This window comes from Pleurodeles waltl, chromosome 8 (genome assembly GCF_031143425.1).
Source record: "Pleurodeles waltl isolate 20211129_DDA chromosome 8, aPleWal1.hap1.20221129, whole genome shotgun sequence".
Classification (NCBI taxonomy): Eukaryota; Metazoa; Chordata; class Amphibia; order Caudata; family Salamandridae; genus Pleurodeles; species Pleurodeles waltl.
In genome coordinates this window covers 90,558,839-90,575,393 of record NC_090447.1, presented here as the reverse complement: position 1 = coordinate 90,575,393, position 16,555 = coordinate 90,558,839, and the positions used below count along the sequence as shown (strand labels likewise).

Sequence of the window (16,555 nt, the reverse complement as noted above, 5' to 3'; positions counted from 1 at the left end):
CCTGGCTCTCTGAAATAAACTTGGATGTATGGATGGGTTTTTGCCCTATCTGTTGCCAAATACAAAATCACCCATCACACCCTTAACCCCAACCTCTCCTTCAAATAACTCATTGCCAAGAAGCCCACGACTGGATGGTACTAACTCTCCTTCCTGAACAAAAGTGAAACTGTGCTTCTTGGAAAGAGACGTCTAAAAGACTTTCTGGAATACCAGTCCAACTCCAGGTCGTCTCACACCTTGACGTGCGCAAACCCTCAGTGGCTCTACTGAAGGCACCCCAATGTGCCAGCCTGTCTCATCAAAGGCCTGAAACAGTTTGATAGTATTACTCTCATGCTGATTAAATTACCCTGGCTTCCCCTCCAGACCCCTATCATCTTCACAAGGCAACAAGACTTGGCACCCATTCATACCGTAACCTGACAGAGAAATTAACTACCTCAGGTGGACATCAGCAGACTAGAAACAAAACGACTGCCAAAAAGAAAAAAACAGAAGACAATCGTTTACTATCTGTTCATTGAGGGTGTGGCACTACACCCAACTCTTTTGTATTACAGAAAGGAACTGAATACCCCCCATCTTCAGAGAACGCTACGTCTCCCCACGATCTCCTTCACAACCCGTGAACATCCTGCTTCACTGTGAACGATCCTGGATCATATTTCAGGGTATCCATTGGTCTCTAGCTAAGCTCACGGTCTATAAATACCTGTAGATGTGTCCTTACCAAGCTATTACACCTGAAGTATGAGGGATATTCGCAGAAGCCAGTATTTGCCCACTGATAACCACAGGTATTACCTCAATCTGTTTTTTGCTGTTCACATTTCACCGATTTTTCTGGTAAAACGTGTGGCAAAAACATTCAGAGTTTGGCGTTTCTGCAAAATTCATTTCAGCCAGAATCCGCCCTTGCAGCATTACTTGCCTTAATGCGTTTTTCCACTCGATGTTGAAGAAAATGTTGATTCTGGCCCAAAATCGTTAAAGCACGGTGTAAACAGAAAGGGGAGATGCACCAATGGAGCTGGGTGTCAAGTGTGTTGCAAGAGGATAGATGCCTGGTGATAACACGTCATGATGTAACTTGCGTACTGCCCAACCTTGTTAGTCCCCCCACTTCTTTTTTTTTTTTTTTACGACTTGTGCCCTGGAAGTAAGGGTATGAAACAAAACCAAATTATGTCATCTGTGATATATTGCGCCCCTTCAAATGCTGTGAAGACTTGTGCCCCAGAGACTGTGTCCAGAGCTCGCTGCTCACAGCTGAAGACTGTGCAACAGCTTAGGTGGCCAGAGGGCTGGAGCAGGGACTGTCCACAGGTCAGGTGCCACGTCATATCCTGCTACAAACTGCCAACGCAGGGATGTAACACAGCCCTCCGTTGCCCCTACAGGGCGGGGGGTCCCCCCCACCTCCCTGTGTTCGGGCTCCCTCAGCCACATGGCTCAATTGTTGTTGTGACCTGTGAAGTGGCCTCTTTGCGCTGTGAGACAGGCTGGCACTGATCCATAAGAATCAAAAGTAACAAGTTATTGTGACAAATCCAATGGGTGGGGCACTGGAGATGCCTCATTTTAGTGGTGTGATCCCTCCCCCAGGCAGCTTGCCCACTCGGGCACAGTCCGTTGCTAGATGCCACTGGATTCAAGCTAGCCTGGCTGATGAGGGGTGAAACCCCAAAACCTGTCCCAGGATGCTTGTTTCCAGTCCAGGGAAGACCTGGCCTAGCAGTTCGGGCTGGACTGTTCCCATGGGGAACAGGGTCAAGACTGATTTGCATATGGCTGGGTCCAAACTTGAATGGCATGGGCAGCAAAAAAACGATGGATTTAGGCCCAGATCACTGTACTGGGGGTGAATGTTTGACAATGTTCAGCATTCCGTCCATCACTTGTTGTTTTTGCATTTTTCGCCCTAAGTGGTAAGGGTATGCCCAGACGTGGGTCCCGTGCTTCCCATGCCACTGGATTCACGCTAGCCTGGCTGATGAGGGGTGAAACCCCGAAACCGGTCCCAGGATGCTTGTTTCCAGTCCAGGGAAGACCTGGCCTAGCAGTTCGGGCTGGACTGTTCCCATGGGGAACAGGGTCAAGACTGATTTGCATATGGCTGGGTCCGAACTGGAATGGCATGGGCAGCAAAAAAACGATGGATTTAGGCCCAGATCACTGTACTGGGGGTGAATGTTTGACAATGTTCAGCATTCCGTCCATCACTTGTTGTTTTTGCGTTGCTAGAAGCTGTCAGACAGTCCTAAGGCAGTCAGTCTCAGGAGTGTCTTTTATTGCATTTCGTGAGTGCGTTCTGGGTCACTTTGCCCCCGGACACACCCGTAATGCTGCCCAAAGGCTGGGTGTAATGCTGCCCAAAGGCTGGGTAGTTTGCGTATTTCAGAAAGATGGTTCTCGATTGGACAGGTGGGGCCCAAACTTGTTAGCACAAGGCTGCGCTTTTCTTTCTGACACCTGCATGGACTTCATGCAAAAAAAGAAAGGGGAGGTCTGATATCACTGCCACATCTGCATTCTTTCTGCCATCTGCAGCATCCCTGCTTCAGCACCTTTGAGGCATCACACCAAGTCACCTCCCAGGTGCGTTCACCGCAGAGCTGTCCAGTTTTCCAGATCTGTTTGTGAGCAGTTGAGCCTGGTCAAGTTTTGTCTTTTCATTCCGGAGCTTGCAGTTTTCTTTTTACCATTGTAAGGTCGGGACTACAGTTCGCAGAATGCAAAATAAAAACCTGGAATAGCTAAACCTTGAGAGAGCAGATAATGGGGCTTCAGGCTGCCAGCGCTGAACAACTAAAGAGAAGAATACAGGGTAATAGCCCATAACCCAGGGACCCGGGCATAAACAGGATCAGATGCAAGTGGTCCCAATAGGGACCACTTGCATCTGATACTGAACAAATAAAGGGAGCTGAAAATTGAAGAACGTGACCTGTACAGCTAGAACTGCTTAAGAAATAAAGTGGGATTGCGCCTTCATCTCTGATTCTGGCATCTCAGGGGTAGGTCCGTGCTAATGTGAACCGGCGTTTTTCGGTGCTCGGCAACTGCACTCATGGCGTCATTACGACTTTGGCGGTATTTTCCAAAGACCGCCGAAGCTGCTGCAGTCAACAGACCACCAGAGCTGGCAGTCTGCTCACCGCCATATTAGGATTTGTGTTTGGACGTCGGCCTGGGCAAAGGAGTTGAAGAGGCGGTTGCATCACAAGCACCGCCGCGCCAGCAAGACTCCGTCTGCCGTATTACGAGCCGTAATACGGCTTGGTGGAGTCTTGCTGGCACGGTGGTGCTGGCGGTGCAAAACTGCCAGGACTCATCCCCTCCCAGACGTCCAGCTCGCCGGAAATGGTAAACTGATTTCCCGAAATGGGGGTGGGGTATGGGGGGTGGCGGGGTTAGAGGTGCTGGGCGCATGTGTGTTATTTGTGTGTGTATGTGTGCGAATGGGGGTGTATGAGTGCGTGTTTGTGAGCGAGCGAGTGGGGGTGTCTGGATGTATGCGTGCGGTTGGGGGGGTGTGTCTGTATGGATGCGGAGGGGAGGGGTGTGTGTTGGGTTGCGAGTGAAAAGTACAAGGTAATTAACAAATTGTTCGGAAGCTGAGTGAGGTTAAACTCTGAATTAAAGTTTATTCTTACTAAAAATAGGAGCCCACAGCGTAACAACCTCTTCCTGTGCCCTCCGAGTGAAAACTGTCAATTTCACATTCGGAACGCACAGGGAGTTAAACGCCGTGAGCCAGAACACATATTCAAACAATTACAAACATGAAAGATAACAACAGGAAATTCTTAACATGCACGTGCATGTGTACATGACCTCATACGAACCTTGACTGTGTATTACATTACATCTTCTTTCCCTTTTGCAAACAAAACATTCTGTTTTATAGCACATTAGTACAGAAAGAAATCTTTGTATCTTGACGGTACAGAAACATTACGTGATGTCCTGCAAGCTTCATCATGAGGGTGAATACTTTCTTTGGCAACCTGTGAAGACTCTGCAACAGAGCGATTCAATTCTGAATCACAAGAACTTGAGTCTAAAATTTCTACACCATGCTCTAATGAATGAAAAGCTTCCGAACCATTCAGTACATCAACACCTTGCTTATGATTAAAAAACAGATGAGATGTATCTTGTAAACCATCTTCCTGGATGTTTTTGTTATCCAAAATCTTTCATGCTTGTTCATAAGACAGTTTAACTACACATCTTTTACTCCACCACCCCTTTTTATCCAATAATAAGGACCCTTTAGATACCATCAATATGCGTACTGGTGAAGAATAAATAGAAGATCCTTTTTTAACTCTAACAGGACTTTTGATTAAAACCCAATCACCCACTGTAAAACTCTGTTCTTTTACACGATGCGTGGCATCAAAATGACTTTTCTGCAAATTTTGTTTGGTTGTTGCATTAATTCTCATTCTATTTGAATCTAAACAAGAATAACATTTTGGTTGCCCTGCTAAGTTTTTAATCCAATCAGGACAGAATACAGTCCTAGGATCCCTTTTCCGTAACAGCCTAAACGGAGAAACCCCTGTAGTGGAATGCAGGGTGATCAAATAATACCAAACCTTTTTATTCAGAAAATTTTCCACTGAAGTATTAATAGCAAGCGCAGTTTGTATCCCCTCCTTCAAAAATCTGTTCATTCTTTCTACCAGACCATTTGAAGAAGGGGAATACAATGCAACTCTGAGATGTTTAATGTTATATGAATCTAAAAAGTTTTTCATTTGAGTTGAAGTGAAATGTGAGCCATTATCAGTAACCAATTCTTTTGGTGCCCCTTCAATATTAAAAATCCTGTGTAAAAACTTTATCACAGAGGCTGTGTTAGGCGTATAAGTGAACTCAAAATAAACCCATTTAGAATAGTAGTCAACCATTACCATAAGAAATCTTTGTTCATGGGGTAACAAATCAAAAGGACCTGCAATATCCAATGCAATTTTGTTCCAAGACTCAACAGGGACCGGAACGCAATCTAATGGTGTCTGTGAAGTTTTCCAGTGTTTATCAGATAACAAGCAAGTTTCACATTTGTCAATCCATTGAGACACCATCTTATCCATTGAAGGCCACCAAAAATATTCTTTTAAGATTCTACAAGTTCCTCCAATACCTAGGTGCCCTTGATGAGCAGACTCAATTAAACTACTGCGTAAAGATGCTGGTGGAATACAAAGGTCTGCACGCATCAAAACTCCTTCTACTAATGAAAGTTCAGCTGAAATTTGGGCAAAGGGTTTTAAAGAGTCAGGCAAAGAGTGTTCTTTTGGCCACCCTTCTCTTACATAACTTATTGCTTTCTGCAAAACTGCATCCTTTTGAGATGCATCCATCCAATCTTTATATTGAATACTACCCACAGAGTCCAAAACATCCTCAATGATTGCCACAACTGCTTCTGTTTCATCATTATCATCATCTAAACCAACACTTTGCAGTGGCATTCGGGACAGGCAGTCCGCCCTGACATTTCGACCTCCAGAAATATACTTAATTTCAAAATTGAACTCTTGTAGCCGAGAAAGTAACCTAACCAATCTGGAAGATGCTTTACCAGTTCCATTTCCATTTAACAAATGTAATAACGGTTTATGGTCTGTAAAGATTTCAAATCGAGTACCCCAAATAAAAGTTTTGAACTTTTCAACAGCCCAAGAACACGCAAGAGCTTCTCTTTCAATTGTACTGTAGTGAGATTCTGCCAGCTTTAAACTCCTGGAAGCAAATCCAATGGTACGTTCCTGCCCTGACACCCACTGACAAAGAACAGCACCCAACCCTTTTTGACTAGCATCAACCGTGATGGTACATTTATGACCCGAAATATATGATGATAAAACTGGTGCCTTTATAATCAATTGTTTGATATCATTGAAAGCTTGATCGCAAGAACTGTCCCAAACAAAAGATATGCCCTTTTTAAGCAAAGACCGTAGAGGTTGTACTACTTGAGCATACCCTGGAACAAATCGGGAATAATATTCTGTCATGCCCAGAAATGACCTAAGTGTATCTTTATCTTTTGGAGGGTCAACTTCAGTGATGGCTTGAGTAAGTGATACTTTAGGTTTAATGCCTTCTGAAGAAATGGAATGACCTAGATAATCCAACTCATTAGTTAGAAATTTACACTTTTTAAGTCCTAAAGTGATACCAACTTTTTTGAACAAGTTCAAAACTTTTCTTAGAATGACAAAATGTTCAGCAACAGAGTTTGAAAAAATGAGTACATCATCTTGGTAAGCCTGCACTCCCTCAATTCCTTTCAATATGTAATCCATCAATTTTTGAAAGACACTGGCAGCAGAAGCCAACCCAAAAGGCAATCTCAAAAACTTATATGCTCCAAATGGAGTCACAAACGTAGTGAGATCAGTTGATTCTGGTGCTAAAGGTATTTGGTGATATGCTGATTTAAGATCCAATAAACTAAAATATTTTGCAGTACCAATATTTGTAAGAAGATCTTGAATCTTTGGTAAAGGGTGACAATCAACTAAAATATTCTTGTTAAGAGATCTCAGGTCAGCGCACAAACGAATCTCGCCACCCTTTTTGCGCACAAGAACAATAGGACTGACCCACTCAGAAGCATCAGTGGTAGTAATTATACCTTCACGGATCAAATCATCCAAATTTTTTTTTAGATCCTCTCTCACACTTAACGGAACAGCTCTGACCTTATGAGCTACAGGAATAACATTCTGCTTCAATTTTATCACATGCTCAAACTTGTCTATTTTTCCAATTTTAGAGTTAAAAACATCTTGAAAATCATCTAGCAGTGATTTTAAAGCACAGTCATCAATAGTATCACCAATGTAAGAAATCTGAGTGTCATTGACTTGTACAGGTTTCTCAGAACCGGGAACAAGTTTCAAACCCATCTTAGCTAGGTCTTGCCAGCCCAAAATATTTTTGCCTTTGACAGCTACATAAATTTTAGACGTAATTTGTCTACCCAAACATGACAAGGTTTCAATGAAAAATCCTAATATATCGATATCATTGTCCCCATATGCCTTTGGAGAAATATCAGTTTTATGCAAGTGAAACTTATCAGACCATTGAGCGTAATAAAGCTGCTCCGGGATAATAGAGACTGGTGCACCAGAATCAGCCGTCATACTCAATGTGTAGCAATTAGCAATGATAACTTCACAAAAAGGACCTTTATACTTGAAACCTGGTTGAATAGAAACAACAGACTCAATGGTTAAAACCATCTTATCAAAATCATTTTGCAGAGTGACGATGTCATCATGCATTTGAACACTACTAACTTGAAGTACACTCTTACCTCTACACACAGATTGAAAATGACCTATTTTGTGACACTTAATACATTTTTTTCCTAAAGCCGGACATTTAGGACTGTTGCCTACATGCGAAGTAGAACCACATCTGAAACATATTAAATTTGTTTTTTTATATACCGGTTTGACAAAGTTATTTTTGAGCGCAAGCACATTAATTGAATCAGAACCTTGGATGGAATTAATCACACAGTTACTAGAAGACACAGAAGAAATACATTTTGATGAAACCATTGCTCTTTCAATGCTTTTCGCCATATCAATTACTTCAGAAAGAAGAGGATCCCTGCAACTTAAAATCCTCTCTTGTATTTTCTTAGAGAAACAACTGTACACAAATTGATCTCTGATGTAGGTATCTAGCGCTGAACCAAAATTACAATTTGCAGCCAAATTTCTCAGAGCTGAAATGTACTCCTCCACAGTCTCGTCCACTTCTTGTTTCCTTTTCATGAAATTGAAACGCTCCAGCATCACGTTTGGCTCTTCCAGAAATTTTTTATTTAACCTTTCTACTGCTTCCGTATACACAGACCAATTATCTCCATCTCCAGATGTAGGTGTCACAACAGGTAAGTTATCAAAAATGTGTTGACCTTCTGTGCCAAGATAACCAAACAATACTGCCAGTTTTCTTTTAGGAGTATAATTTTCAGCATCAATAGCAATTAAATAATTTTCAAATGAGCGATACCAAATTCTCCATGGTATTTTAGGTTTCCCAGGTAGAGGTAAAAATGAAGGAAGTTGAATAACTTGTTGAGAAGAAGCCATAACTAAAACTATATAAATATTTATAAAATCTGGTTTAAAAAAAAATGTAATGACTTCTTTAAAAAAAATGAAAATTGAGACTTCTTCTTAATACTGGATCCAATGTAAAATGGCAATAAACATAAGCGTCACAAAAAAAACGCTTAAAAATGGAACAAACTCGCATTTGCTGATTCCTTGACATTTAAAATCAGTCTAAACCACTTCACCAAATGAATACTCCCTCATCCAATATGGCCGCTAAAGTTGCCTCACGATGTAGAGAGGAGTAAATCCCCTAATCCAGACAAATATGTTGAAAATCACCTCACTTGAGTCCGCAATAGATCAACCGAAGCACAGGCTCCAACAAAGGTGGACAAAATCCTTGAAGCAAATGAAGTGAATCAACACCGTAGAGGAAAGAAGGGCTGGTGGGCTCCTGAACATTACCAAGTACCTCGCTCGTCGCCAGATGAAAAGTACAAGGTAATTAACAAATTGTTCGGAAGCTGAGTGAGGTTAAACTCTGAATTAAAGTTTATTCTTACTAAAAATAGGAACCCACAGCGTAACAACCTCTTCCTGTGCCCTCCGAGTGAAAACTGTCAATTTCACATTCGGAACGCACAGGGAGTTAAACACCGCGAGCCAGAACACATATTCAAACAATTACAAACATGAAAGATAACAACAGGAAATTCTTAACATGCACGTGCATGTGTACATGACCTCATACGAACCTTGACTGTGTATTACATTACAGCGAGTGAGTAGGTGTGTGTATTGGGATGCATGCAAGTGGGTTGCATGTATGCAAGTCTGCGAGTGAGTAGGGGTGTGAGAGGCCTGCTGCCGGGCTGGAGGAGCTCACTGCCGGTTGTGTCGGTGCGACAACTTGTAATGCGGCCGTCTTTACTGCTGGGTTCGTGGCGGTTGCGAGGCTGGCGGTCTGATAACCTCCAGCCTGGTAATGAGGGCTTCAGTTCTCAAAACTGGCACTCCAGCACTTATGACAGTCTGCCACATGGTGGCGTTGTCTGTCTAATTTTGAGATAAGCACAACAACAGCGGTTTAATAATTCAATATACATTAAATATGAATAATACCTGCTGCTCAAGCCATTTTTATTGCATTTGGGGCCTGTAATAATCTGAATTGTCACTCATGTAGGAGTGTGGTGCATTCTGGGAACTGTAGTCCTGGCTTTACAATGGGAAAAAGAAGACTACAAGCTCCGGAGTGAAAAGACAAAACTTGACCAGGCTCAATTGGTTTGAAGGGGCCGGGGCAATGAGGGGTGCAGGAGGAGGCGTAGGAGTGCTCGGTGGCGACTGGAGAGGCTACTAGGATGATAAAAAATCTTGTTATAACCACTAAGTGCCAAATGTCATGTAAGATCTGAAGCCAGTGTTGCTAGCACTCTGTAGACTGAGCTGTGAGAAACTCAAAACTACAAGTCCCAGAATGCAAAGTGCTGTGGGAATGAAAGCCAGGACTGGTTGGCGTCATTTGACGTTGGAATGTTTGCGTAAGGGGACCTGCAGGGGGCCGAGCACGAGCGATGGTGAGTGTGGGGGCTGTAGCAGAGTGGCACTGGGTGGGTTAATGGCAAAGGTGCCAAGTCTTGTAGACATCCCATCAGTCACACCTTACTCCAACCTCAGAAGCCGGGCTGTGAAACGTACATTCTTCCAGGATTACATCGGCATTGCTGCTTCTGTTCACAGCAAGTGTTGTAACCTACTTCAGGCTTTATTAAGTCATGATGCGTAAACTTTTCCCCACACGCTCTTCTTACGTTTTCTCACTCTTGCTGTGCAGTTGTGACCCTTCCGTCAAGCACTCTGAAACCACGTGCAATTGTTTTAATTAAATATGCAAGTAAATATTAATGGATGAACAAAATAAATGTTTACTGTTCAAACTTGGCTAGAAAGACGAGAAAAACAAGGTAGATCTCCTGGTTCTCAAATTGATATCTAGAGTACAGGTCACATTTTCTGTAGGTAGCAGCCACTGGAGTATGAAAATACCAAGGGCCTGATTCTGAACCTGGCGGACTCCGTCACAACGGTAATTATCTTCTATGGGATTTGGATTTCAGAGGATGGGAAATCTGTCACCATAACCCGCCCCGCCGAGTTCTAAATCAGGCCCTAAATGTTTTGATCAAAAACTAATTTTCAATGAAAGTAATCGAAATAGCAGTTTCATTTTCAGCTTCAAAAATGTAAATCTCACTTTTTTGGGTGTCGCATTTCTGTGTGGCGAGTAACTTGCATTCAGACTCCTAAACCCTACTTTCAAAATCAACCTAATATCTTGATTTTTATGCAGTGCTTCATAATACACAATTCTGTGGTAGCTGAATGCTGTAAATAGCAGAGATTTATGTATTGTAGAGGTAAATACTTGGGGAGGGAGCCCCCTGTGTAGATCATGCAAAGGCCCCCCCAGGTTTTGTTATGCCACTGAGCCAACAGCAGTGCATAGTTGTCCTGGCGGCACGGCCTGGCACGGAGCTGGTCTGCACACCAGGCCCTGTGCCCGGAACCTATGGCCATACCCCGCCGCACTGAGGATCAGGTCTAGTGCAGATCTTGTCTGCACACCAGGTCCTATTGCCATGCGCAGCCAGCCCTAAGGATCAGGTCTGGTGCAGAGCTTGTCTGCACACCAGGCCCTATGGCCATGATCAGCCAGCACTGAGGATCAAGTGTGGTGCAGAGCTTGTCTGCACACCAGGCCCTATGGCCATGACCAGCTGTAATGAGGATCAGGTTTAGTGCAGATCTTGTCTGCACACCAGGTCCTATTGCCATGCGCAGCCAGCCCTAAGGAGCAGGTCTGGTGCAGAGCTTGTCTGCACACCAGGCCCTATGGCCATGATCAGCCAGCACTGAGGATCAAGTGTGGTGCAGAGCTTGTCTGCACACCAGGCCCTATGGCCATGATTAGCCGTAATGAGGATCAGGTCTAGTGCAGAGCTTGTCTGCACTCCACGTCCTATTGCCATGCGCATCCAACCATGAGGATCAGGTCTGGTGCAGAGCTTGTTTGCACACCAGGCCATATGGCCATGATCAGCCGTAATGAGGATCAGATCTGGTGCAGAGCTTGTCTGCACTCCAGGTCTTATTGCCATGCGCAGCCAACCATGAGGATCAGGTCTGGTGCAGAGCTTGTTTGCACACCAGGCCCTATGCCCGGAACCTATGGCCATGTACAGCTGGCACTGAGGATCAGGTATATTGCAGAGCTTGTCTGCATACCAGGTCCTATGGCCATGCACAGCTGGCACTGAGGATCAGGTATATTGCAGAGCTTGTCTGCACACCAGGTCCTATGGCCATGCACAGCTGGCACTGAGGATCAGGTCTGGTGCAGAGCTTGTCTGCACACCAGGCCCTATGGCCATGATCAGCCGTAATGAGGATCAGGTCTAGTGCAGAGCTTGTCTGCACTCCAGGTCCTATTTTCATGCGCAGCCACCCATGAGGATCAGGTCTGATGCAGAGCTTGTTTGCACACCAGGCCCTATGCCCAAAACCTATGGCCATGCACAGCCTGCACTGAGGATCAGGTCTGGTGCAGAGCTTGTCTGCACACCAGGTCCTATAGCCATGCACAGCTGGCACTGAGGGTCAGGTCTAGTGCAGAGCTTGTCTGCACACCAGGTCCTATAGCCATGCACAGCTGGCACTGAGGGTCAGGTCTGGTGCAGACATTGTTTGCACACCAGGCCTTATGCCCGGAACCTATGGCCTTGTACAGCTGGCACTGAGGATCAGGTCTAGTGCAGAGCTTGTCTGCACTCCAGGTCCTATAGCCATGCACAACTGGCACTGAGGGTCAGGTCTGGTGCAGACATTGTTTGCACACCAGGCCTTATGCCCGGAACCTATGGCCATGTGCAGCTGGCGCTGAGGATTAGATCTGGTGCTGAGCTTGTCTGCACACCAAGCCCTATGGCCATGATCAGCCAGCACTGAGGATTAGTTTAGGCGCAGAGCTTGTCTGCACATCAGGCCCTATGGCCATGCGCAGCGGCACTGAGGATCAGATCTGGTGCAGAGCTTGGCTGCACACGAGGCCCTTTGCCTGGAACCTATGGCCATGCGCAACCGGTACTGAGGATCAGGTGAGGAGTAGAGCCCTCTGGGATTCTTGGTTTTGCCTGGGAGCCCTCTGCACGTAGCTGAAGGCCATGCACAGTGAACCTGGTGGCCTCGGGGAGTTCATGGTTTATCCACAGGCCACATCTTGAGCCCAAGTCTGCTGCTCAAAGCCAAAGGTTTTTCGCAGCTGGCTTAGAGGAATAGGGGCTGGATCAGGACCAGGCGGAAGCCTGAGGTTATATAATCTAACCATAAAGTAAGCTGCACACGTCATTATGCAAAAAAACTATTTCCCTTCCATAGTGATGGCATTGTAATGGAAATGGTGAGGTTTGTGATTTCATTTGCGATGTCATCTTTAACATCCTCTGTGTGGTCGTAAGCAGTGATTGGGAGCAGGGCCGACTGGTGCGGCCACACTGGGCGCTGACCTGGAGAGGGGGCACTGACCTCAGGGGGTGCGCTTTGTTTAGCAATAACTTGCCATTTAAAAACACCTGCAGTAGAGCTCCTTGTGGCTGCAATAAAAATGCCAAGACAACTCTTGTGATTATTGTTCCTACCAGAGAGAAATCCGAGTTTTGTCTAGTGGCAGTTTTGACTCTCCATAAAGTAGTCCAGAGGGTTAATATGCCTGCTGCAAAGAATATATCTGTATTTTATGTGGATAGCTGAGTGGATTAGTAAAGCCAGCCTTTACCAGCGCTTTAAAACAAATGAGAGGTATGGGAAAGAGGGGCTATGGAGAGATGAGGGGCGCTTTTGCTGAGTGGTAGTGGGGGAATCTTAGGAGGAGGTCATTGGGGAGCGCCAAAAAAGATTGTCACACTGGGCGCCACAGCGCTAAGGTCAGGCCTGATGGGGGGCAAGCTATGGTTACCCATAACTGGTGAATGTCAATGTTTTTTTGACTGACAGTCACAACCAAGAAGCCACTTTATGTCACACATTTATGGTTTTGATGGTGTAGGCGCAATGAAACTCTTTTTTTCTATATTTTTTGTGCTGGGTTTCCTCACCTCTGGTACATGTCTGCCTCCCTTTGTGGCCTAGAAGTGCTCATTGGTTCTCCCCTTTTCTTTAGGTTTTATGGTGTGAAAGTCATGTGTTTGGGTGAATTTTTGAACTTCAGGATGGCGGAAATCAAATAACGAAAGTCCTTCATCAGCCATGAAAAATTCAAATATGATTGCACATCCACCTGCTCAGGATTTTCCAGCCAGTCTGCCTCTAAATTTTAACTCTTCAATTCCCATTGACACAAGCACTGGTATCTGATAAACTATTTAAGCAGTTACACCAAATCAAAAATAAATGCTTTCCAAGTGAAGTTTTACTTTCACGCCAAGTTTGAGGAAAATCCGTTGAGTGTTTTTGCTGTAGCAGAGAGCAAAATTTAGTATGGGGGGTAAGATGGGATCATTTTGGACGTCCACTCACCCCACCCCTCTTCAACTTTTTTCCCCTGACAGAATGTAGCTTTTTCACTAGAGATGGGCCAAACTTCAAGCAGGTTTGCAAAATGACGCCATAGTTATAAGTAAACCAGTGGACGGGATATTTTACATATAATTGTTCCTGGTGTGTGTTTTTTCTACATTCTTTTGTGGCTTGTTGAGCTGGACCTGTTTATTTCATGCTCAAGTGACGTTTTTACTCTTGTGTTTTAGTTCTGCCTTTTTGTTTGCTTCAGCCTCTGACTGGTGAACACAGTTGCAAAGGGTACTCCTGGTTCATGCCTATCTGAGAATGGAGGGCTGCGAGTGATGTGGAAAGGCGTCTCACTTTGTCAGTATTTCTCAAGCATCCCACAGGGTTTATATATTTTTTGATTAAGTAGACTTGTGTGTTTTTTAGGACTTCTGCATAGACAACAAGTGGAGTCTGAAAGGGTTTATTGACAACAATCAAAATGAATAATCTGTGAATCACAGGTTCATCTGGTCAGAGTTCCCCCAGCAACAGTTAGTGGAGCAAGCCGGGAAACAGGAGACAAGACACGAAGGTATACTCCAGGGTACCCAAGTTTTGAGTTTGGTCACATGTCTGCTTCTTACACGAAGCACCTGCAAGTCCCTGGTGTGAGAGCATGGGATGGAGAAAGGATGGCTTTCGGATAGTTGCAGATAAGTTTGCAGTCTTACATCCCTCAGAGGCCAGGATGCAGGAGCAGGTCCACATCTGAGGTGGACACTTCCTGATAAAGCAGGGGCTTCTTAAGGATTTGGGGGGGCCTGGGCCGAATGAATTTTGGGGGGACCCCTGTTCGAAACACCTTTGTATTTATGATCTAGTTTCAGCTCTTTCATGCCCTCTTTGCCCAGGTCACTGACAGTGCACAGGCACATTCATCCACATTGTAAATGTGTTTGCAACTAATATTCAGGGATAGTGGTGTGTTTTCAATATTTTAACACCGCACCAGCTCAATAGTATTACTGCAAATAATCTCTGTGGCATCCTCCCATTTTTCATGTGTCAGGTCCTGTTTCATCTAAAATAATCTTTTTTAAGGATGGTGCATGAATCATAAACACAACATTTTTCTGCAGAATGTCTGTAACAGACTCTCACACATACTAAAAATAAATTAAAGGAAAACGATATGCTCAATAATTATTCAAGGTCATCAGGACAAGACTGTCTGCAGAAAAGAACTGGCTCTGTCAAGTAGCCCCCTGCAAGGCTGAGGACCTGGGCCAGAAACCACTTTGCCAAATGTCTTAAAACGTCTCTGTGCCAATGTCAGAAATCATGGCTGAAGCAGATTATAGTTACACTAAAGCCTTACTTGAGTAAATACTGGTCTACAGTTTCACATGTATGTTCAATTGTCATTATATAGTTCATCAATATTTTCTACATACCAGTTCATACAGTTATTTTAGTCGAAATATTAGTGGAAAATTGCAGATACAAAAATTATAGAAACTAAGTAATGACAACTTTTTTCTATTACAGAGGTAGTGTTCACCTCCAATCCCAAGACACCAGAAGACATCATTTCATTGCTGGTAAGGTTGCAGGTTTCTCTTACTTCTTGTTGCTATGGGAACATAGGTTTTGTTGCTAGAGGAGGTCTGACTGTCCTTGGCCTGGAATACTTACAAGTTACAGCTGAATTCCTGTCCCCTGCCTCCCCTCCTTCTAAGGCAACGTCCTCTCCTTCACTGTCTGTAAACACTTCCTCTACCCCTGTCATCACCAACTCCTCGCTCACATTCACCACCTGCTCATAGCAGGTGGGTAAGGTTAGCATTGATGCCCAGGGCAAAAGGAATACTGTGTAAAATAACATCTGGTGATACCAGGTCTGCACAGTTATTCTATGGGGATTCATCCGTGTAAGAAGCTGGGTTTTGGTTGCAGTAACCCTCCCCACTTTTTGCCTGTTTTTTGATGCAACTTTGACTGAAGTGCACTGGGTTCCTACTAACCAGGTCCCCAGTGCCAGTGTTCCTTCCCCAAAACAAGACCACTGGTCACTTGATCCCCAGGTGACCAGGCCATTAGCACCTCTTTAAGTCCCTACTAAGTGATACCCCTGGTACATAGGGCATAGTCACTAAAGAGGGTTCCTAAGAGCTGCAGCATAACTTGTGCCACTCTAAGGGATCCTACAAACCAGATAAAATCATATAGGATGCACTGAGAAGACCATGAGAAAGGAAGGCTCCATGACAAGAAAGATTATGCTGAAAATACACAAGTGATTACCTCGTAGCAAGAGAGAATACAAATTCAATTACTACTTAACAGCTGTGTAAGAACATATATCGGACTGTGGGGATACTTCTGCTTAAAGGATGTCGTTTTGGAAATTCATCAATTTGAATCACGCAGCAGGACTTAAAAAAAGTTGGAGACTTCAATGACTTCATTAAATTGGGCACCAGTCTAAATTGTCCACCAGTCCTTTGTCTTGAGGAGAACCTGGATTGGGGGGGTTCGAAACGTGTTGACAATTCAACATCTAGGGAGTTGGGTGGAATAGTGCTAGCATTCAGTGAACCCTTGTCCATTCATATGAACTTTGGGTTCCTTTATACGGCCTGAATAAGAAGTGCTTTTCTCAACACCTATTTTAGGTTTAGTGATGGAGCTTGGACTAACGGAGAATTTATGGGTTGGCTACCTTTTTGCTAAAAAAAAAAATTGAGGGTTGGAACATCAAACTTTTTATTCCTCACGTATAAATTTGTTGTAGTGCATTTTCAGCTGTGAAACAATTTAATGCTTGTCATTAATAATGTCTGTTATATGGTATGTGATATAAGGTCTTTTGTCTGCCATGTGGGTTTGTAAATGTCATTTTG

At 44.1% G+C, this 16,555-nt stretch overlaps 1 protein-coding gene across 2 annotated transcripts in view; it reads left to right on the top strand.

Moving 5' to 3' along the window:
- XRRA1 (X-ray radiation resistance associated 1) overlaps nucleotides 1-16,555 on the top strand; it is a 183,863-nt gene that overhangs the window by 75,543 nt on the left and 91,765 nt on the right. For both annotated transcript variants that reach the window (XR_011194838.1, XM_069203812.1), the window contains exon 10: nucleotides 15,201-15,253. Coding sequence is in view for 1 of the 2 variants with exons in the window: in XM_069203812.1 (XP_069059913.1) it covers nucleotides 15,201-15,253 (53 nt within the window). In the remaining variant the exon portion in view is untranslated. The remainder of the gene's footprint in view (nucleotides 1-15,200; nucleotides 15,254-16,555) is intronic.